This window comes from Argiope bruennichi, chromosome 1 (assembly GCF_947563725.1).
Source record: "Argiope bruennichi chromosome 1, qqArgBrue1.1, whole genome shotgun sequence".
NCBI lineage: Eukaryota > Metazoa > Arthropoda > Arachnida > Araneae > Araneidae > Argiope > Argiope bruennichi.
Genome location: NC_079151.1, coordinates 4928619 through 4952499, shown reverse-complemented (window position 1 = coordinate 4952499; position 23881 = coordinate 4928619). Strand labels below are relative to the sequence as shown.

At 28.7% G+C, this 23881-nt stretch overlaps 1 protein-coding gene across 6 annotated transcripts in view; it reads left to right on the top strand.

Moving 5' to 3' along the window:
* Positions 1-14367, top strand: part of LOC129989648 (FK506-binding protein 15-like) — a 56683-nt gene extending 42316 nt beyond the window's left edge. For 3 of the 6 annotated variants that reach the window (XM_056098108.1, XM_056098093.1, XM_056098102.1), the window contains exons 23-31: positions 2041-2148; positions 3776-3868; positions 4037-4168; positions 5638-5745; positions 6322-6394; positions 7081-7386; positions 9207-9301; positions 10098-10163; positions 14142-14367. In XM_056098108.1, the coding sequence (XP_055954083.1) occupies positions 2041-2148; positions 3776-3868; positions 4037-4168; positions 5638-5745; positions 6322-6394; positions 7081-7386; positions 9207-9301; positions 10098-10163; positions 14142-14219 (1059 nt within the window). In that variant the 3' untranslated portion in view covers positions 14220-14367. Of the gene's footprint in view, positions 1-2040; positions 2149-3775; positions 3869-4036; positions 4169-5637; positions 5746-6321; positions 6395-7080; positions 7387-9206; positions 9302-10097; positions 10209-11238; positions 11345-14141 lie in introns of all 6 variants that reach the window. The other 3 variants (XM_056098116.1, XM_056098136.1, XM_056098126.1) reach the window with 3 other exon arrangements.
* The last annotated feature ends 9514 nt before the right edge of the window (positions 14368-23881 follow it).

The following is a 23881-nucleotide window of genomic DNA, read 5'->3' as shown; positions in this document are numbered from 1 at the left end:
TTTTTGTCTGAATTTCTTTAGATAGGATTTCAAGATCTGAATGATTTTCAGTGTGGTAGACAATCCTAGAACAAATTCTTTTCGAATGCCATTGAACAAAATATTACCAATCCTGTTATTTTAATAAGTGCATATGAAATGAGAAAAGTTGTTCAACGGAAATCTTGTTTTCTGGGGAAAATGTAAGGTATAAATTTTAATTTAAAAAAGTGAAAAGAAACTGGAAATAATAAACTGAAAATTTTCTCATTACTTTTGATTTTAAAACATACATAAAAAGGCAACAAAAATTTATCCATGGGCATTAGTATCCATTACATTTAGGTACTGGCATTCAATTAAAATTTTAAAAGAAATTCTCTTCCCCTCTAGAAGTGTCTTGGTATCTATATTTTGTGCCGTTATTTTATAGATATTATGGTTGATAGGCATATGGTTATAGATATAGGGTTGATTTTTATATCCACAAAAATTGCTTCTTTTTAAATTTTTTTATTCACAGTGTTTGAAGAAAGGATTTAACAAGCATAGCATTAATGGAGTCTTGTTACTATGACAACTGACAATTTTGTCATTGAATGTTCCATATTTAGCTATTGATGCACTCCTCTAACTGCACCAGGTATAATGAGATTATGACATTTAAGTTCCTTTTAGTTCTGGATCAGAAATGGTTTAGGTTTAGTGAGATTGTCTTTTTACTGTTAATAAATTTTTCTAGTTGGCAAGGCCCTTATGTATTTCACAAAAAAAAAAGTTGATTTCATCATAAGTATGTAAAATTAAGGCTTTAGAATAACATTTAGTGCACTGATTGATCTATAAAATAATTAATTTTTAGATTTTAAATGAAATTTTATTAAATCCTAAATGGATTTACCAAAAACAATTATCAGCAAAAGTGATACATCATTTAGAGATTTTTGTTTTAAGAATTTTCACAATTCAGCTACTTGAAGGTAATTTCTTTCCTTAATTTATTTGACCATCTACTCAATATGTGTTTTTGTCAATATCTTATTGCATAAAACGTATAGTTCCCTTTGAATATCCATATCAATGTCTTTTTCCATGAATTCATTCTAAGAAAGGTGTCGAGCAGCACATAATAGATCTTTTATTGAAAAAAAGAATTTTTCCTTGTTGGGTGTATGTCTTGCTTTTGATATTGCTATGCAAATTGATGATTTTCTTTATAAATATTTGAACTAAAAATTTGTTCAAGTGAGACTTTTCAGGCTTTGTTTTTACTTGAAATAATGGCATTTGTTTCTTAATAATATTTTTTACAAGTGTGATGAGCAAACTCATTAACTGCTTTATTGCTTTAATAATGTTATTCGAAACAGTTTCCATGCTCATCCTAAATGTTCAAAATTCATAAACGGCGATGGGGGGGGGAGATAAAACCTTGTTTGTCTTCTTTTAAAAGAATAAAAGAGAAACTAAGTATCTATGATGTATTGTATGCATAGAAAAAGAAAAGATCAAGACTGAGATGGAACAACCTATGTTGATGTTGAACTCAAAAAAGAACACATGCACATATATATGTATGTGAAGTTCAGTATTTTCTAAATACTTATATAATAGAAGTTTCCACTTAAAGAATACTTAAATTTGATGTTTCCCATTTATTAGTCAAAAGCTATTGTATATCACAATTGAATTAGATTATAGGAACAGTTTGTTTTCATCAAATCTCTTTCTTCTAAAATGACATCCCCCACCCTACCTCATTGCTTAAATATTCTTTTGATTTAGCACATTTTAATATTTTTACTTATTTTTGATTACGTAAATTTTGTATTTCTCCTATTTTTGTGAAAATATACCTTAATTAAAATTTGTGATACTATACTTTTGAAAATGTCAAACTTAAAAATCAGTTATTTATTTTATGAATTATATTAATTATTTGTATATATTCTTTTTATTGATTTCACACAGTCAAGAAATACATGTTGTGTATTGTGTATATTTTCATGTTCTATTTAAAATTAATTTTTCCTTTCAATTCTTTCATTTCATATTCCACAGGATGATTCTACTAATAATGTTAAAATGGAATTACTCAGGGAAGAAAACAGCAAATTATTGAGAGAAAAGGAAGAATTACAATCATTGATTCAAGAACTTCAGAAGAAGGTATTTCTTCATTAGATTGTATTCTGCATAAATCAATGTTTACTTCAAGTGTACTTTTTATGTTTCTAAAAAAAGTAAAATGGATGTTTGATATTTCTTTCTTTCTCCTCCCCCCCCCCTACTTTATTTATTGACCTGAGCACATTATACTCATTAATAAACAACCCATTGTAAAATTCAATAATTATAAGCTTTATAGAATATGACATCTTCTTATTTTTTGCTAAGTGTAGAATAAATGATTTTTAGGTTTAAAAATGTATTCATATGTAATAAAATGACATCATAGTGGGAACCCTTAAACTTATGACTTCTCCAAAATAACTTTGTTTAGCTGCTAACATAATTTTTAATGATTTAAAATAGGGCAAAAAAATGTATCTGCTTATCTATAGCATATTAAAAGATAAAAATTCTTTTAATTTTATCAGCTTTGTAAATGTAATTGATGTAATGTAATAAATCATATTGATGAGAAAGATGAATTTATTTTTTTTAAACTTTTCCTTTTAGCTAGCTCTGTTTTTTAAGTTATAACTGAATCAGGCAGGAAATTATGTATGAACACAATTGTAGGTTGGTAATCAAATACGAGCCACAGCCACATTTATCAAGGTGTAACTGCATAGTACTTGCATATTAGGGAGATAAAATAATTATATACTCATTTACTAACTTACATATAAACCTTTCTTGTTAATAAAGAAATATGATTGTATTTTTATGGTATTTTATGACATGAAGTTCACTGGAATAATCTAGGTGACTGAAATTTCATAATAATATACTATGTCATTTATTGTTAAGTTGCAGTTTTGAAAATATAAGTTATGAAAATTTAAAATTTCTGTTACCAATCTTGTTATTCAGCTAATGAGCACCATAAATAATTAAACTCATTGTTTTACTTCTTTTATGTTAAATATTACCTGTAAAATATTTAATTATTGTAATATATATATATTTTAATTTTCTAATATTTATCTTTAAATTCCATTTGATTTCTTAATATATGTATTTATTAAGAAAAAAATAGTATTTTTTTAAATGCAATTAGTTAAATCTGAAAAATTTATTTTACTTTTTGAATTTCTTCAATATATGTATGTATTCAGAAATATTATTGATATTCTTGACTTCATAAGTATAGATATGAAATACAAGTAGTATATACACTTCTTATAGCTACATTTTCTCTTACATGGTATTTTTAGACCTTGGCAAATGCAAATTTTTTCTCCCCTAAGTTTCATTTCAAAATCTACTCTAGAATAATCCATTTTTCCCACACACAAAAATATTATAGCTTTTACTTTTAATGATATTTCTAAAATTTTCTGTTTCAATTTTATTGTAATTGTCTTTTTCTAAAATAAATTGTTGTGTGTTTGTAATTTTTTTCTTTTTTCCCAGCTGACATTTTGAGCCTATGGTATAATCTGTTTTAGGCTATTAACTAAATAATTGAGAACTGTTAAACTAATATTGCTTGTTGTATATTTTTAAGAGATAAATTTTACTTCTTATTTAATGCAGCAATAATAGTGTTCTAGCATTAACTCTGTTACTTGTGCTCATAATTTATATACATTATTTAATTTTTTTAAAGACATTGTGTTATTTTTAGCTTACAACTTCTGAAGTATTTGCAGAAAGTCAAGAAAGGAAATGCCATGAACTTCAATCAGATCTTGAAAATTCTTTAACTTGGAAAAAAAAGGTAAGCCTGCTATAGCTATTGAGCATGTGTAATTTGATCATTTAATATTTGTGCATAGTTCAGTATTGATAGTTTAATGTTTGCTATGTTAATTGTTTACAAAACAATACAATACTGCACAATATTGATAGTTTTATATTAATATTAATGTTCGAGTTTCTTTTACAGTACGAAATATTTTATGAAAGAACTCGGGCAATGAAAGAAAAATATGAAGATCAAATTAATGAATTTGTGGCAGAGATAAAGCAGTTGAAGGCTGCTGGTTCTAATCCTACACCTGCCAACTTTACTGGAGAGGTACTTTCATATACAGAGTTTCTCATAAAAATGTGTACTTCAAGTGTTTTCTTTCGTCTGCTTAATATATTAATACTTAATGCAATATTTTAAAGGTTTTTGGCAGTATTTTTTTTATTTCTAGATTTTATGCAAGAAATAAAAAAATAAATTAAATGATTAATATGAGATTTTATTCAATGCATTCTGGCAAAGTTGAATTCACTGATTTTTAAATGAAAGAAAAAATTGTCCATTCTTCAGTGATTTGTACATTAATTAGAAGAGTGAAAAAATAGTTAACAAAATTATAACTATACATAATCAATTAATTTTAACATTTTCATTTAATAATTTTTACTTACTATTTTTTTTAAAGAATTATTGCATTTTTCACTTTTTTACTAACAAATAAATTTTTATTGTAATCGTACTACATTTGCTTCATATATTGATTATTTTGAGTATTGTGAAGAGACAAGAAAAGGTTCTCAACTATGGCATTTGATTGAAAAATGTATCCTATTATTTTAAATGTACAGTTTTGTAGAATAACACACTACTTTGCACTACTCTAGTATTTGCAATAATTTCCAAGTCTCTTTTATCAACATTAAATCTTATCTGCTCTTGGAGAAATTAAAAAAAGACAGTGATATAAAGCAATTTGCTGAACACAAAAAAAGGTAGAGACATCCTTGAGACAGAGAGAAAAAGATAAAGTTCCTTGAAGACAATTAAATTTTTTTACCTTGGTGATAAATCATCTGGACCACTTGTAAAGGAAATTTTTCATTTCAAAATGCTGGTCATGTTTAGAACTTTTTTTTTGAATAACATAATTTTAAATTTGTCTCTGTGCTAAGTCCAAAACGTTTTTGCTATATCAACAGATGAATGTTTTATTACGAATTTCATGTAGCACAAAAATGCCACTCGTTCTACGTTCCACTAAATGTAGTAACGTATATTTATGAACTTAATTCTGTGAACTGTAAAAGTTTATATTCTTATTATTTATTTTTATCAGTTTATGTAATTTTTTTAATATTTTAATTTTTCTTATTTTACTCATTTTATTTACATTAATTAAATTTTATTGAAGAAAAGCACAAAATTTTATTCTTATATTTCAGATAAGAAGGGAAGCTTTTAACAGAAATCACATTGAATACAAATTTATAAAATATTGTAGACAACAATTATACCATTTTAAGTGTTTCCATTTTTATTATTTGTACAATTTTTAAAGTTGCTTAGTTATTACTATTTTTGTTGAAACAGTCTTAAGATTAGATTGAAGAAATGTAGTGCTTAAATCTTTTAAAAATATATATATATAAAATAAGGAAATAAAATAAATCTATTTGTAATCATAAATAAAAATATTATTAAAATGGAGAATTTAAATATTTCAGTTGTTTCTGTTAAGATTTTGTGTTTCTGTTTATTCTTGTATACTTTCTAATATATTATTTACCTTCAAATAGATTAAAAAAGTAATGAATGCTTTGTTTAAAATCCTGCAAGGAAAGTTTGAGCCAAATTCATCCTATCAAGGCTCAAAAGTACTTGAATTGACTCTTCAAAGTATTAGGGTGAGTTGCTTTTCATTGCTATAAAAATATTTTGCTGCATTTACCCCCTCCCCCCCCATTCTTCAAAAATATTCTGACATGTATTTTAATGATATGCATTACCGCATACAATCTTTTTTGCATTTTTAAGTTCATGATTTTATAATTAATGATAAAATTCAATGAATGCTTATTGAAAGTATTTTTAACAAATTCTATAACTCTCCTTTAAAATATTATGTTTTATTTGAAGCATAAAAATTATTTTTAAATTTTTAAAAGATATTTCGAAGATGATGAGTAATCTATATACAATTAATTACTCTCTTATAACGCCTAATATTCTCAAAATAAGCATGAGCAAGAATCAGTTAACATTTAATCTAATGTCTTTTATCTTTAAAAAAAATCATTTGAAAATTACTATAGAATGACTACTAAAGTGTTGGAAAGATAGCTTTTCTTTCCTTAAAATTTGTCATTGTCATTTTATGCATGTATTCATAAATATTTTATCCAAATATATATCTGATAAAAATCTATTTTGTAAATTGCTAATCTAGTGCTAATAATTATTTTATTTATTTATTCTAAAAGGTTTTAACATTCCAAATGCTTGAAATGAAAAATAGAGTCCCATCCACTTCCTCAGAAAATGATGTTGAATCTGGTATTTCACTTTATTTATAGAATTTTTTTGTTAAATATTTAATATTCATTACTATATCAGTTAATCAAAATATTTATTTGTATGTATTGCCTTTTATATGAAGTGGGCTGATATCGTTCAAATTTTTAAATATTTAGTTATGAAAACTTATATATGACAAAAATATGTATATATGATAGAAAACATATTTAGTTTCTACAATATGAAAATGAAATTGCAAATGTATGAAGTGCATGCATATTTTATATATCAATTATTGACATTTTCATGATTTTTAAATTTATGTTTAAATAATGCAAATGTAGTTATTTATATATATTGATGAACTACATATATTGTCATATCAAAAAATAAAACTAATAAAAAAAATTGTTGCATTTGTGATTTATTTTATTCCGTTGCACAATGTTTTGTTTTATATCCCTTTTTTTTTCCATATGTGAATATTTTTAAAATGCATGACTGAAACCACCTGTTGCATTTTTGACTTAAAAAGGCTAACTTCTTTAACAAAGAAAGCTTGAAAAATTAATTGTTTTCAATTAATAAACATGTATGTTCAAAATTAAATTTTAAAATTATTTTTCCTGCTTTCCTTACACTTATTAAGTAGGTTGATCCAACTTATGTTGAAAAATTAAAAATCATGCCTTTTAAAGTTTAATATTATTTTTCTTTGGTTTTAGGTAAGGTAATAAACAATACAGCTGGAGCCTCTTTTGCAGCTGAAACTGATTCATCTCAGTCCCAAGCAAGCAGTCTTGAAAGTTCAGTTAATTCCACAGATGCAATAGTTCAACAAAATGGATTAAATGAAACCCATAATACTAATACCAGCTGCAGTCCCCCTGTTTCAGGAGGCGTAGAAGCATCTAGTGATGGCGATAAATCAGGAAATGAAAATAATTCTGAAAAACCAGAATCTAAATTAGTAGAAGAAACACCATCAAAGCAAAGTGAATGTGAACAGAATGGCGTGGACAATAGTTCAGGTATTCCATTGAATGCTGATAAATAAAAATTGTCAGGTATCACACAAAAGAACTTGAATAAGCATGGTATTGGAAACTACACACACACACACAGAAATAAATCACTGACAATAGGAGTAAATTTGCTAAAATGTTTAAAAAACCAATAAAACACAGAATTATTAAAATTTATTTATGTGCTAATCATACTCTTATTATTTGAGATATGTAAATATTATTTGAATTCAAACTTTGATATTTTAATTACAATATAATAGATAATTGGAAAGTAATGCATGAATGCTTTTGTGTTGTACTTTTTACAGCATATGCATGAAGGCTATAGAGTTCATTCTTACTTTATTTAACTGTTACCTCATTTTTCAAATTATTTGTAAAGTATTGTTAAAAACATTTGCCAAGTGAATAATGGCATTAGTGAAGATAAATAATTGTTACCTTTTATTACTTTTAAGTTATGTTTGTACTTTCTTTAATCCAGGAACTTTTTTTTTTCACTTTATAGTTATTCAAAATTTGTTAAAAGAATTATTTGATTTTTAATACATTTACTGCCATGCTTACTGATATTGCTGTCACATCAATTTTTCTTTTTTCTTGAATGAGATAGAATTTTATCAATAGTGTCTTCATTATATTCACTATCACTATTATTACACTTATCAATATTAGAATCTGCTTATGTAATTCTATTTACATTTCTCTTTCTATCTCATTTCTTCCTCATCACTACTACCCAAATTTGTGTAAGCCTTATTACAGATTTCTTCTTTATTGCTATATGAATCACTAAGAAATTTAATTTTCTCTTAAAGTTTGGAATAAAGAGATTTTAATGGTTGTAATACTCATTGCTCACTAAAAATTCAAACTGTTCATATAGAGTGACAAATGACGACTTCAGGAATGTAATGACGATAACAAATTAGAGAACATGAAATCATGTTAACAAATTAGCAGACATGGAACCATGGGAACAAAATATGAGGAAAATTATTATTGCAACCATTAATGACATATTACTAAAATAAAAATATTGGTGAGAGTACCTAGCAAAGTAGGTTCAATGCAGTGTTGCATGACCGGAAAGCAATTCTATTGGAATCACACATGCTAGTCAACATGTTTCTTTATCAACAAATGAACAATGTAGAAACAAATTTCTTTCTTATATCAATAAAATATATTAATTCTCTGTTATTATTTTAAAAAATAAAAACTTTCATCTGTTAATATATGTCATGAAGTCAGTATTTTTAATATTATATATTATTATTTTAACAAAATTAAAAGGAAATATTAAAAGATAATCAAAAAAAATTATTAAAATGGTTTTTATTGGATGATTGAAAATATTTCAGTACTGTTTAAGCAAATATGGTATTTAAGGAGTGATTGCTTAAAAATATTTATCATATAAAGCTTAAAATAATTTAAAACATGATTCATTCACTAGAACTTGAATTTTGAAGGATTTCAAGCATTAAAAAAGTCTTCTTTAATTAAAAATTACTGTTATATTAAATTTTCATTTCTTCAATGATTAGTTTTTGTTTAGAATTTAAAAAATTATATTTTCGGGTATGTTGCAGAAGTTAAATCGCATTTCTGCTTATTTCTAGAACCTTATAATGATAATAAGGTAATTTTACCAATTTGTTAAAATTTTCTGTACATTAAAGCTGCTTTGTAATTTTAAAATTTTATTCCTTTTTCATGCTTTCTCAGCTTTTTTTATGTACTGATTTTATTGAAAAATTATAAATAATTAATTATTACTTACTTATTATTATTATCTATAAATATTCTTTTACCTGTAGATTCAAAACTTAGTGAAACTTCTGATTCATCTAAAGCTGAAAAAACAAAAACTCCTTCAAAAGAAACTAAAGATATAAACCGTGCATCTCCTGATGTAAGTATTTGTCATTGAGTCACGATTTTTTAAGAATTCAATAAATATTTTTTTTTCAGCATTAATTTTAGTTTCACCTTAAATTTTTTAAAATTCTCATTTTGAGATGTATGTTTTTTGAGTTGCAAAATGAAGATTTTTATTATAAAATATTAACTATCTAAATGGAATTTTTCCCCTTATTGAATGTAAAGGGATTCTTTATCATGTATCATCATTCCAGTAAAAACCTTTTATGAAAAGTACAAATAACAGTTTGTTTGCTACCCATCAGTGGAGATTTTAGTTAATTTAACAAATCATATATTTATTATTAGTTTGTATGAAAAATGGCTTGAGAATTTTTTAAAGTATAGTTTTAAATTTATTATAGAGAGATAAATTTTTGAATAATATTTAGCACCAGTTATTTCAATCAAGATAATTATTTTATGTATATAATATTAATATTCATTGTGAATTATGAATATTTATTAGTGTTGTACCAGTTCACTTTGTAATCAGTGTTATCAAAAGTTATTATAACTATTTATTCTTTGAAAAATTTGTTTATTAATACATAATTTTGATTCTTTTGTCCTCTTTTTTAATTAAAGTTGATTTATTGTCTTCTATAATTTAATAAGTCAGTGTACTCATTTTTTGTTTCACTTTAATATTTTTTGTAAAGCATTAGGGTCACATTTTTAATATATTTGTTCATAGAATTTTCTATTTTGTAACTATCAGTCTATTTTAAAATAATGTGTGCTTTTGATTTTTTTTTTCCACTAACACTGGCTTCAATCACATTTAGAAAAGGCAGCATCTCTCTTCAGATAATGAATTTATTGATGTGCTTTCTGATTCTGGGGCAAGCAAGGTATAAGAAGGGGTTTTCTAACTGCATGCTCATTTATTATTGAAGGTATTAGCTGCAGTAGTATCTGCATGTCTCATCTTTTACTTTTTCAAAGCTATTTTTGCATGCGATATTGTGTCATTACTTTGGGCTGTTCAGCTTTTGTTAACCTTTCTTGCTTTTCTCTTCAATCCTAAATTACAATGCCTGTCATTTTGCAATCTGCTTTTGTAAAATAATTTGTAACCGTATGTGTTTGTTGTTATTGCTGCTTCATACTTTATAATCAGTATTCTTTCGTTAAAAAAAAAAAAAGACATTTTGTTGCCATTAACTTTAAAAAAGCACCAAATTAAATTATAGTTTGAAAATTATCCATGCCAATGCTATAAAATTACCATGACAAATGCTCTATTGTAAAGATTTTATTTCAGTTTAAATTTGTTCATTGTAATATTGTTAGTCATGTTATATTTAACAACAAGATCTTTTCCATTTATAATTTTGAAAAAGATGTGTTATATATAATACAACCAAAACATCTTACATTTAAATTCTTTGCACTTAGATTGCTGAAAGAAAAAAAAAATTACAAGAAGCATTTTTATTTATAGAAGAAAGAAGGCATGTAATCGTGAATAAAAATTATCTCAGGAAAAAACAAACCTATTTAGATGAAATGTGTTTTTTATCTACTGAATAGTTTATGCACTATTAATAAAGAAACTGTGCTATGAATCTATTTAGCATTCATTTCAATAAGATTTATTACTTTTTTTTTTCAATTATTATTTGTACTAAGAACAATAAAAAAAATGCATATTCACATTCAAATATTTTATTATAAAATTATTTTAAAAAGTAATTTAAGGTCAAATTTAATGTTTGTTTAAAATTATTATATAATAAATAAAATTTTGAATCTGAAATCTCTATGTAATCCTTAAAAATACATTTACTTTTAAGTTGAAAAAAAGTATAATGCTATTATATGCATTGACGGAAAATATATTAAATTTAACTGTAAGACATATTGAATGTTTTTCTATGTATTTCTTGTTATTGTTTGCTTTCATTATGCATTTTCTACATGTAGCTGTCTCAGAGTTTAGCTTGGCATGCATTAAGAAGTCTGGCTTGGAAAATGTTTTATGCCTTTTTGCTCCTTTATGTGGTGTTTTGGATTGGTGCTTGGGTACATGGTTAGTGCATGACCAAATTACTTAACAATAAATTGATTACTAATCACTTCATATGAAGAAGAATACAACATTTTCCTAATTGCTGTTATATTAATAATTTCTGTTTTCTTAGGCTTATTTTTACTTATTTAATCTAAGATTTTTGCTAATTCTCTTAATTTTTGTTAAAAGAAATTAATTGCATTTTTTTTTTTTATTTAGATTAAAAGGAAAGTAAATAATGGTGATCAACACTCTGATTCTAAGATTACTGTTATCTTTATTAACTATCATTTCTTAGAACTTGGTTTATTATATCTTTAAAAGGCTTCATATTGATGTAATAAATTAGAAGTAGAGGTAATTAAAAGAGCATTTTTAATTTTATAAGTGTGTGTGTGAATTATTCTATAATTAGTTTTTGAAAAGATGTCTGTTCCTAGTCACATTAGGATCTTTTAAAATGAATGCATTTATTTTAATGCCTCTTTCAGTAGGAAGCATTGTAAAAGCTTCCCTTTTGTGATTAATAAATTTAATCTAATTCTAAAAAGATTTTTATATGACCCTCTTTATTTATTTATTTGCCAGTGTTGTCAGCAATTATATATTATGTAGCACAACTATGTAATGAAATGTGTATATGTCAAATCCTGATGATATAAAGTTTATAAACATTTATTCAGCTTCTCTTCTTTGAAATAAATGTAATATTTTTAATCCTTTGCTAAGAAAGCATAAGCTATTTTAAGCAAATAGATATTATTTTAATATATCTTAATAAAGAATTTTGACTTTTATATGTTTTTAAATATTGAGGAATCTGAAAGAGGAATAAAAATATGTTATGGAAACCAGCTTGGAGTTGCAATCCCCAGTTTAAAACAGTGTGTTCACACACACGCTTATAGAATTTATTTAATCTTGGAAAATCTAGTTTATAATTATAGTTTTTAAAATCCCACATTCTGTGCGTTACCAAATATCAATATTAGTAACCTCTTCTCTGATTTCATTTTCCAATATGAGAGTGTGGGGCTATCTAGTTTTTCAAACTACTGTTATACTTGATATATTTTGGGGAAAAGGCTCAAAAACAGGATTTATTTTTGAACTTATAAATGATGCAATCTTTTGAGAATAATAAATGTGGAGTTCAGTAAAAAATATCTGTTCTGAATGATCCTGTACTGGGAGGAGGGAAGCATGCCAGTTTAAAAATTCATTTGTAAAATGCTGATCTTTTTAGAAGGTTTTTAAATTCTAAATGCTTTTTTTTTTCTTTTTGTCTTTGACAGCAATAAAATTGTACATTCTTCATAACTGATTATTAGAGATTATAAAATGTACAATCGCTCCACACTAAATTTGGACAATATAGCCATAGTAAAATTGAAGAAAGAAGGTGCCAACTGAACTTGGTCATTATGCAATCAAGGGGCAGATTATTTCTATCTCACGTGAAAATTGTAGCCAACTTCATAATGAATAGAAGGTGATCTTTATAATGTGGCTCGACTGTGTATATATAATGTGTATAGCTCAGATTGCAATCCCAACCTCCAGCCAAAATAGTATTGCAAGTGGCATGTATTTTATAGATTTGTTTGAATATTATTTCAAGGCAGAGATTTGTGCCACTCTTGTAGCAAAAGGTGTGATTAAATCTTAAAACTAATAAACTGCTTCGTGTACTAATTACTTTTTAATAGCTCATGTATATTTGATAATATGCATGATTGATTATTATTATCTATCACCTGATAAAACTGATCTGATTGAAATGGCTCTTGTATTTTCTTCTAATGCTAGATCAGCTATTTAATTAATTGTCACAAAACTTTGAGAAGGAAATATATATTTTGCATTTTTATGCATCATTGAAAGTATTCGTATTCTCCCTTCTTTTATAAGGTACTTTGACTCTAGTAAATATATTAATGTGCATCTGTGAGTAAAATTTATATGTTAACAAAGGGAGTTATCAGTGACTAAAATTTATGAAATGGTCTATTAAATCTCAACATTTATACTATAGTTGGCATTATACCTGTGGCATTACTTTCATGTACTGACTTCTAAAAAGTCTTCTGTTTCCTTAATTGCTTCAAAGGAAATATTGTAAAAAAAATAGTTCCAGCCAGCATTTTAGAAAAGAGCATACAATTTGTAAAGGCTGATCTCAAACTTTTCCCCATATGTTTCCTTGGATAGAATTTGAACCATTTATATTATTATTGACTGTGGAGTTCGTTTACTATAAATTTTATATATTTCATTTCTGCCCAGAGAATGCTATATGTTATACTGATAAAGTGTTATTCTCCCAAACATCTCAAGAGCCGCGGTGGCCCGGTGGTAAAGTCTCGGCTTCGGAACCGGAGGGTTTCAGGTTCGTGATCCGATTCCACCGAAGAACCGTCGTGTAAGGGGGTCTGTTGCACGTTAAATCCGTCATGCCAAACGTCCTCCCGTTGGTGTGGTGTGGTGTGGAGAGGGGGGTGCCAGCTCAGATGTCGTCCTCGTCATCTGACCGTGGTTCAAAATTACGAGGTCCGTCCCAAAAGCCCTAGTGTTGCTTCAAACGGGACGTTAATATAACCAAACCAAACCAAACCAAACCCAAACATCTCAAAATGTTTGGAACTAGTTAATTGTTTTAATCATTGAGTCTCATCCCCCTTAAAGGCCTTTGCATAACAAGTGAAGAATGCTTGCTAGTAGAAGCTACATGCTGTTTTAATAGATGAGTGAGATATATTTTACTTTTTAAACTTTTTAGTGTAGTATATTAATATATTTGATATCAATGTATTAGATCTGGAGACCTCAGCCACCTCCGCTGTTTGATGATGACGACGACGACGATGACAACGACGATGATTGGTTGAAATAATTATGCTCTTTCGCATGTCTTATAGTTGATTATTTTGTATTTATCACTTGTGATTCTTATGGCTAACGATCTACAATTCCTCACTGTAATAAATATTTTTGAACTTTTTTTGTAATATATCTTAATAAGAATAAATTTTTGTGACATATTTTTCCTTTTAGTGTACTTTTTTTAATAAGATTGACCTAATTTTTATTTTTGTAGCCCTAAAAGATGCATGTCATGACTCTAAGGTAGTTTAGTGAAGTGATCTTCTTTCTCATTTTACCCAGCTCCCCAATATGGAAGAAAATCGCTAGAATTTGTTAGTCAACAAGAATTATTTTTCTTTGGACTGTGGAGTAAAATCTTTAATATAACATTCATTATTACTCTACTGCATATCCACTTCATATTTATAAAAAAAGGGAAAAAAATTCAAGCAGATTCGAACCTCTAGTCCGAAATATTGGTGTAATATAATGTTTTAGACTCGCCCTTGTCTACCATGACTGCATCAGCTGTTGCATTCATTCTATGCTGAATGCAATTTCAAGAACGAATGCCAACATAAAAACTTTGTTAAAAAATATCCAATGTTTCGAAACATGTTAAAATATTAGTAATAAACTAAAAAAAAAAAAAAAAAAGTTTTATTTAGTTGCATGAGAACTATTAAAATAGCGATATTCATTACCGGTTATTTCGTTGCATACAGCTATTTAAATACTTGTAATGTTACAAAATTGTGTTTAAAAATAATTTTGATAACTTATTAAAATTTTTTAAAAATTGCATGCAAATAAAATTATAGCCAGAGAAGAGCTTATGTTTTGAATTTTAAAAGGGGAAAATTGCATTTTTGTGATAATATTATGGGAAATAAATTGCTGTTATCAGAAGATTGTTAAAATTCTATCTTCAGAAATAAAGCACCAAGGAATCATTCCGAATAAAATCCACACACTTTACACCTCGCGTCTTACATGGTTTTAGCGTACTCTCCTCAAACTGAAAAACCGCTTTCGCTTGGCGACTCAATTCTTGCGCATGCGCAGAGGTAAGCAGCCGCATGTAGGGATTGATTTCACCACAATATGCTCCGAAGGTATTGAGGGAAAATGTTAATATTTCAATTAACATTATCCTCAATACCTTCGGAGAGTGAAAGGGGTATTCAAGAATCTAGTCGGAATTTTGAAAAATCTTTTTTTTTTTTTTTTTTTTTTTTACATCCATTTTATTGCTCAAACTCTAAGCAATTTCATACTCCTTTATGGATTCAAATGAAACTAAAATTTTTTCAGCACCTTTAAAGATTAGCTGTGCTGTTGAAAAGTTTGCTACGCCTTTCCTAAAGCGGGTGAATTAGAAGTGAAAAAATTTTGTATTTTTTCATCATAGTGACAATCATTTCTGTGCCATTGATTCTTTCCCTGAAAAATTAATTAAAAAAATTTGATAAGTTCTTCAAAATTAATTTAAATACATATTGTTGTTTTTATTTTTGAAATATTGGGCATATATATTTTGTTTGTTTAATCACTATATCAACGCGCATTTTTGCCATTGTTAAGAATTTGCTTTATAAAATAAAGAATTTTTCAATGATCATGTTGGCGAATCCTTTCAATTTTCATTTCTTTTAGATTTTTTTAATGAAATCAAATTGATTATTAAAGCTATTTTTCTGTCTGCTTTGGTCTCAAAAATTAATGAATTTGCTTTATAAAATAAAGAATTTTTAAATTTTTCAATGATCATGTTGGCGAATGTTAATCCTTTCAATTTGCTTTTGTTTTTTCAAATGATTTCAATGAAATCAAATTAATTCTTGGATGGTTAAAGTCATTTTTGGTCTACTTTTCTCTAAAAAAATTAATGAATTTGTCTTATAAGTTAAAGGATTTGAAGGGTTTGGGGCAGCATATGAGTGTCCCATAAGATGCCCCGTGTGTAGGGATTGCAATACCGGACCAAAATTTCAATACCAGTATTCGGTATTTTTTAAATCTTAATACCGGTATTAGAAATTTTTGAAAAAGAAAGAAAACACAGGTGTTTCTTTGTTTTATTTACCAGTATTTTTAGAGAGTGTAAATATCACAAAAAATAATTTGTAACTTATAAATTATAACAGTATATAATCACAAAAAAAGTAAAGAAACATCTTATTTATTTAAATCACAAAAAAGTGTAAATATCACTATTCAGTTTGTGGTACTATTGCAAATTTTTGAAATGTGATCCAAAAAAACATAATGCATCCATTGTACTGTCATTAAGCCTAAAAAGTAATTTTGTGTAAAAATTACCAGCTGTCGAAAACGCTCTTTCGGCATCTACGTTAGTTGGTGGTACTGTTAGCAATGCGCGATATACTTTTTCCAAGTATTTACGTCTAAATCCCTCATCTTCAAATAAATCGATTTCTCGTCGGATGGTTTTGGATATAGCTGATTTCTGTATTGTATTTTGGTTCGTTGATTCTTTTATTTATCGCTAATTCTAATTCTTGTTCAAGAGACAATTCCTTTTCACTATCGACAGTAGTGACATTATCTTCGATAATTGAACCGAATTCTGAATGTGGATAGGTTTGTGGGAAAAAATTTTTAAGAAACTGTACTCTAACTTAATCAGATTTGAATTGGTTATTTTCTTTTCTTCTTTTCATTTTTAAAATCATTATAATTAAGTAAATACCATAAGACATTTTCTATTTCTGTATGCCTTTCTTCTGTGCGATTTTTCAATGTAATATATAATTCTTCAGATACTAATGTGTGCTGTTCTTTCAGTGACTGCAACATGAAATATATTGTTGCATTAGCTGTTAATAAATTAGAATCTCTCCGGCATAATGCCTCAATAGTCAGTTTTATTGGAAGTAGAGCTGATATAGTTCTGGATATTAAGTCGAATTCACTATCTGAAAAATTAATTTACAGATGGAAGTCGATTATCGCTTTTTGGATTGGATTTCTCAGTTTCAAAAATCGTTCCATCATTAGGAGTAAACTGTTCCAACGTGTTTTAGAATCTAATATTAACATATATTCTGTTTTATTTTCAGTTAGCATATATTTTAGTAATATATCCTTTTTATAACGGAACGTTTAAATATTTTAACACTTTTTCGAACTTTATAAATTATAGGAAGCAATTCTTGATTGGTTAATATTTCATCCTCATTAGCAATATCTTCAATAATTACATTGTCATTATCTCTATTGTCCATAGCACTCTCACTCTTACTCTGTGCAAAGCTGGAATCCGAGGTTTCTATATCCACAGTATTTGGATTCTTCTGTTCTTTATTTTTTTGGTATAATACATCTATTACTCCTAATTGAATTCCATGTGCATAGCACAATTACTGATTTGCACCAATCAACTTTCCAACTTTTTTCATAATTGTTGCTCTATCAGTCGTTATGGATACAATATCATCTTCAGGTTTAAGCAAATAATTAAGCCATTAATTAGCTAATTAATTTCGCCTGTTAGGGAGACATAAAAACGTATACTATTTTGCTATGTTCGCGATCCCTGAACATATAGTGGAGACAATTTTAAAATTTTTTAGTAAATATCGAAAAATCGGTATTTAAACTTGTAAATACCGGTATTACAAAATTGTACAAATGGCTCAAAATACCGGTATTCGGTATCCCGGTATTGCAATCCCTACCCGTGTGCTGCAAGTGTCTATACATGGTGTTCTATTTTTTGAATCTGGCAAAACGACTTTCTAGCTAGAGTAATGGGAGATTCCATCTTCAAAACTGCATAAAATTTCATTTTTATTTCATCTTATTTATGTATGCCTGTACACTCTTTGAAAGAATTAATGCGAAATGTCTTCTTAGATATCCTGTTTAACGAGTAGTCGAAAAATTCAACTAAATAAACGTCTGTTAACATTAGGATAAATGAAAAGAAAGCCGTTTCCTTTCTTACAGTATTTTGAATTCATCGATAATTGCAACCCTCACATTGATTTTAGAAACTGGTTTGCCCACCCTGCTGTTCAGGAATTAATCACTGTAATTAGGCAATGAAGCAAGACTAAGCGTTCAGTTGGCTTATGTTCAATGTAATTCATTGATTATTCTTTTAGATGAGAAAAGCGACACTGTTAACATTCCTCTTATTTCATGTGATATGCCGTTTTACTTTCAGTGTATTCTATTCTTAATAGATTTTGATTTCGCAAAATGATAAATAGAGTAGGAGTCCGACGATACCACGCTGCTGTCAGGCGATTTTATTTTCAGAATTTTTTTATTTATTTATTTAATTTTATTTTAAATATTTATAATTATTATTTATTTTATGAAAATTATTATTATTTTAAGAAAATAAAAATTTAGGATCTCCCAAAACCCTCAAAAAACGTCTACGACAAGAATCCTACGACGGCAGATAAAAGAATTCTGATCAGATGTGCTGACGGCTCAGTGTGAAGACCACTTTATTGTCTCCATTCTTCACCCTTAGCCGAATATTTGTTGCATATTCACGGATGGGAACTCCGAGCAATCTTGAAATACATGGATCAGACAATTAAATTAAATCGATTAAGAGCAAGAGCTAATTACACTGGTGTGCAAAACTTAAGCAACAGACAATGTAAATTTTATGCAGGTAGCCATGAAATCGCTGGAAAAGGGTTATTGCGATCAGTACAATGAACGCGCAATTCAATAGAAAGGTGATGCATATGCAAATGACATAGTCGACGTGAATGTACGCAAAACGCTTACAACTGGCGCACGCAACTCAAGATTACAATGAAAGGAAGGACAGAGGCGCAATTAAAGACATTCGCTGCCAGTGCAAGTGAGTTCTTTCGTGAAATATGGCTAGAAGAAATCACCTGGACGATTTCACACGTGGAAGAATGATCGGAAAGGTGGAGGAGGGGCGCAATTTGACCAGTATATCTGAAAAATTCGAAATCAACAAAAGTGTCGTTTCGTACGCTTGGAAAGTCTTCCAAACTATAGGTACAGTTGTTAGAAAGGTTGGTGGTGGCCGCTCTATGAAAATAACTGCTGTGGATGACCGATATATCGTTCTGCAGGTAAAAAGAGCCCGATACCAGTCAGTAAGAGCGATTACTCAGCAACTGGGCGAAAGTGTCGCTGTTTACTGTGGTCAGACATCTTCACAAAGGTGGTCTATTTGCCCACCGTCCTAAAAGCTGCATCCCTTTGAAAGTTGGCCATCGGCGGCACCGTTTAGAGTGGTGTAAGGAGCGCAAAAACTGGACATCAATAGAGTCTTCTCTACGGATGAGAGTCGTTTCAGTGCCACAAGTAATTCTCAACAACAGTTGATTTAGAGAGAGGTCGGTACACGGTTTCATCCCAGTAACATCACGGAAAGAGACCGCTACGGTGGTCCTGGAGTTGTCATGGGGAAACATTATGTTGAACGGGCGGACTGAGCCCCACGTTTTCGACAGAGGTTCTGTAACCGGAGATCGCTATTGTAAGGAGGTGATCCTTCCCCATGTGCGTCTGTTCTGAGGTGCTATTCGTTTTTTATGGATGACAATGCACGGGCACACCGGACTGCTGATGTTCAGCAGCTACTGGAAAGTGAAGATATCACTCGAATGGATTCTCTCCTGATTTAAAGCCCATAGAAGATGTGTGGGATGTTTTAGAGACCTCTTGGTGCACGATTACATCCTCCAGGGAACACCCAACAACTGAAACAGATATTGATAGAGGAATGGGCACTCTTACCTCAAGAACTATTGGCCAATCTGGTGGTGAGTATGGAGAGACGGTGCGAAGCAACCATTGCAGTAAAGGGAAAGCATATCCCATACTAAGGAACATCTGCTTGTTGTTCTTCCTCTTGGACAGACAGTCATGAGTTCAATAAAGCCCTTTTTTGTGTGATTCCATACTATATGCATTGTAATCATTTTTGCGCTACTATGCTTGCGTCATCGTTTAAGTACAAAATGCTGTCCCTCGTTTCTGAATTTCATGTCTCTCAGATAATTTCTCGAGGAGTTATGGCAAAAAAAGCACATGTTGCTTAATTTTCGCACTGGTTTAAAATAATAATAATAATAAAAGAACATTTTGCGAAGTAAAATTAAATGTATATATCTTTTTTTTAAAAAATTACGTTTACTTTTAAATTGAATTTATTAAATTATATTAATAAATCTTTATTAAATTTAAACTTGTTTACTGATTTGTAAAATGTTCTTGGGAAAGCTTATTAATAATGCTGATGTGCTCAATAATTTCGATTACGAAATTAGTTAGCAACGGGACTTTTTATGACACACCGGTTACGTTATATATATGTTACGGCCAAAGCCCGAAGTACGGCCAGTTCGCGCGAACTGGCCAAGAAGTTTGGCCAAAGTCCGAAATACTTGCAATTAATATTGCATTTCCTACTTTGGCTGGCCATTTTGCGAAGTGGCCGGGAATCCTTGGCCAAAGTCCGATGTGATAATCTATACTTATAAATAAAGCTCAGTGTGTGTGTGTGTTGGCGCTCTACAGTCCAAACCGTTTGAAATACAGTTATCAAATTTGGCATATATATATATACCTTGGAGGTCGGGAATGTGCACCGGAGAGCGATTTTTTAAAATTTTTCATTAGAATTTTAATTAAAAATTAAGCGTAATTTCGGCGTTTTGTCGCTATAACCAGAAAATATTACAGCACAAAATCGATTTTTGCATCAAATTAAAGCTTTTTTTTATTGAAGCTTAAAATTTAATTTATAAATTAAATTATGCTAAAATTTAATCAACATCACGAACGAGCACGTCAAGTTTTAAAAAAAAAGCTTTTATCAACGTGTTGTCATCACATTGATAGAAGTTTAAATTAAAAAATAAATCAACTATTATTGCAAATTTAATAAATAAAAATGTAATTTTCGGCAGGTGTCTGTATAAAATAAAAAAAAAAAAATAAGATATTTTCTGAAAAGTAAAAGGAGGAAAAGTTTTCTATGAGCTTTGACAATACTTATATTATTAATTCAATAAAACAATTTAATTTAAGGCAAACATAGTTTAATATACTTAGGATAATCATTCTAATCAGCGACCATCAGCTAATTTGGGGCATACATTTGCTAACAAAATGGTCTAAAGGAACTAAATAATTATATTTAATATAACTTTAGTCAATAAATGCTTCGATGAATCAGTAATTTTAAATTTTTACATAGGTCCTCTGCCCTTTGAATCATATTTAACAAAATATTCTTGAGACACCAATATTTTTAATAAAAAATCAACCAACTAAATCAATCACTAAAACTGACTAATTTATGAAATTTAAATATCACTCTTCTATAAAAACTGGCGATTTTAGACTACTTCACCGACTGTCCCAATGAAGATACGCTACTCCTCTGCTGGGTTTCTCGACAGTGATTGGTCTGTGATTATAAAATTGTGGATTGTTCTAAAACTGATGCATAAAAACTTCATAAATCGGTCGGATTTATCGCATAAGATAAGGACGTTTATTTATTTATTTAAAAGTTGGTGTCAAGAGTATTTCGCAGAATATGATTCCTTGGAACCAAAGGATTGTGTAAAATTTAATATTCGTATATTATTGACTGAAATAAAATATTTTTTTTTTTTTTTTTGCATCGTCCTTTTGAAAGTAAAAAATTAATTTTACGATGAATCAGAGAAATTTTCGTTGAATAATTCTTTAAGATATTATATAAATTATTCTGCAGTGCACATATAATTTCACTGCCGAACGACTCTGATTTCAATTTTCATATTTAAAAAAAGACATGGTTAGCTTCAATATAAAAAGCTTTTATATTAATTGCAGTTTAACATTTCCACTTTAATTTAAAGTAGAAATTTTATGAATACTGACAGAACATTAGGGAAAGTAGTACAATGAAACAGAACTGTTTAAGGCCTACATAAAAAAGTACGACTGAATCATATAACTACCAAAATATGAAGCTCAAAAATATTTTGCAGAAAAAGCTACTAAGAGAACAAGTTGCATTAATTGAAAATTTTAGCCATCATTAACTGGTGAACCGACTGGTCGCCAAAGGCGACTAGTGGTAAATAAATACAATTTCATTCATGTATAAAATATAAATAAGGACATGTTGTATGTGAAATTCGACAGATGGGGCCAACAAAGAAATGTCCTTAAGTGATATTAATAACAAAACTATTTGTCCTTCCTATTTGTTTTAATTAGCCCTTATTTTTGCTATTTGCTTTTGCAAAAAATTTCATATTTTTTTAAGCGATATTTCGGGAGACGATGTGATGTGGGATCGTTAACATTAGGCTTTTGTATTCATGCACGATACGCAGTGCCTTTGCTCAAGATATAATTCGTTCATTTCAAGGGCTCAAATCTAATCTTCACGCTATCACGCCCGTTGTTACAGTATTTACGTTCACTGAATCATTTCTATTATGGCTTTAATATGAGAACAGAATAACACGAGATCATATTTTTATATATTACAAGCTTATTTTTAACTCAGAGGTGTCACTTACATTTGAACTCGTTTCTGAAACAATTGTATTTAAAAAAAAAAAAAAAAAAAACAGAACACAGAAGTACTCATTTTTAAATACTTCATTTTTAACAGGGTGTAAAACAATCTGCTCGATTCCTTTCTTCCTACTTTGGCCGATCGTCCCAAGCCATTTCGCGAATTGGCCGGCCAAAGCCCGAACTCAAGAAAAAATCGGACATTGGCCGGTAAGTTTACAGCAACGTTGGCCAGATCGCGAATTGGGCGGCCAATTCGCGAACTGGCTGATTTCAGGCTTTGGCCGTAACATAAATATTAACATTATGATAAATGAAAAGCAAGCCGTTTCTTTTTTTACAGTATTTTGAATTCATCGATTATATATATATATATATATCTTAGAGAAAAAAACAAAGCTCAAAATTTACAACATTACTTTTCAAAAAAGGAGCCTACAAAGCTTACTCAATATGGAAAAAAAAAAAAAAAAGTAGTGGGAATGGTGTTCACTAAGCTTTCTCGCATACTCTCTAATAAACTTGTTATGATAGAAAACTCATTACAAGGCACTGGCATATAACAGTTATGAAATATTCACTTTGGCGTGAATTTAGCATTTTTAATGAATGTATCCTATCATCATTGGCAAGTTATTTGGCGATTCATCTTTGGCATGCATTAGTATTATCGAAAAATCGAATTTTGGTTTTCGATGCATTTTTCCCAGCGAATTGAAACAAAAATTGAAAACAAAACTGCGCATGTAGTCACAAAATCTCATACCAAATTTTATATATTTAAGTCACCGCATTTCTGAATGATCGCATTCAACAGACGATCACTTTTTATTGGATTTGGCACAAAGATTTTTATCCGTCCAGTTCTCTTCCTTCGACAGGCAGACTTTCGGTCAGAGGAAGTCCGTCTTCCAACTGTTCGAATATAAGTTAATACGATAACTACGAGAAAAAGAGAAACAATACGCGCCAAGGAGATCACGATAGATTTTGTAAAAATGCTAGATTCACACCAAAAGTTAACATTTCGTAACTATTATACATCACTGCCACGTAAGGCATTCTATGTCTTATCCAAGATCTGCAATTTTCTGCTGGGGCCGGGTGGATAAAATTTTTGTTGGAGATTAAGTTTTT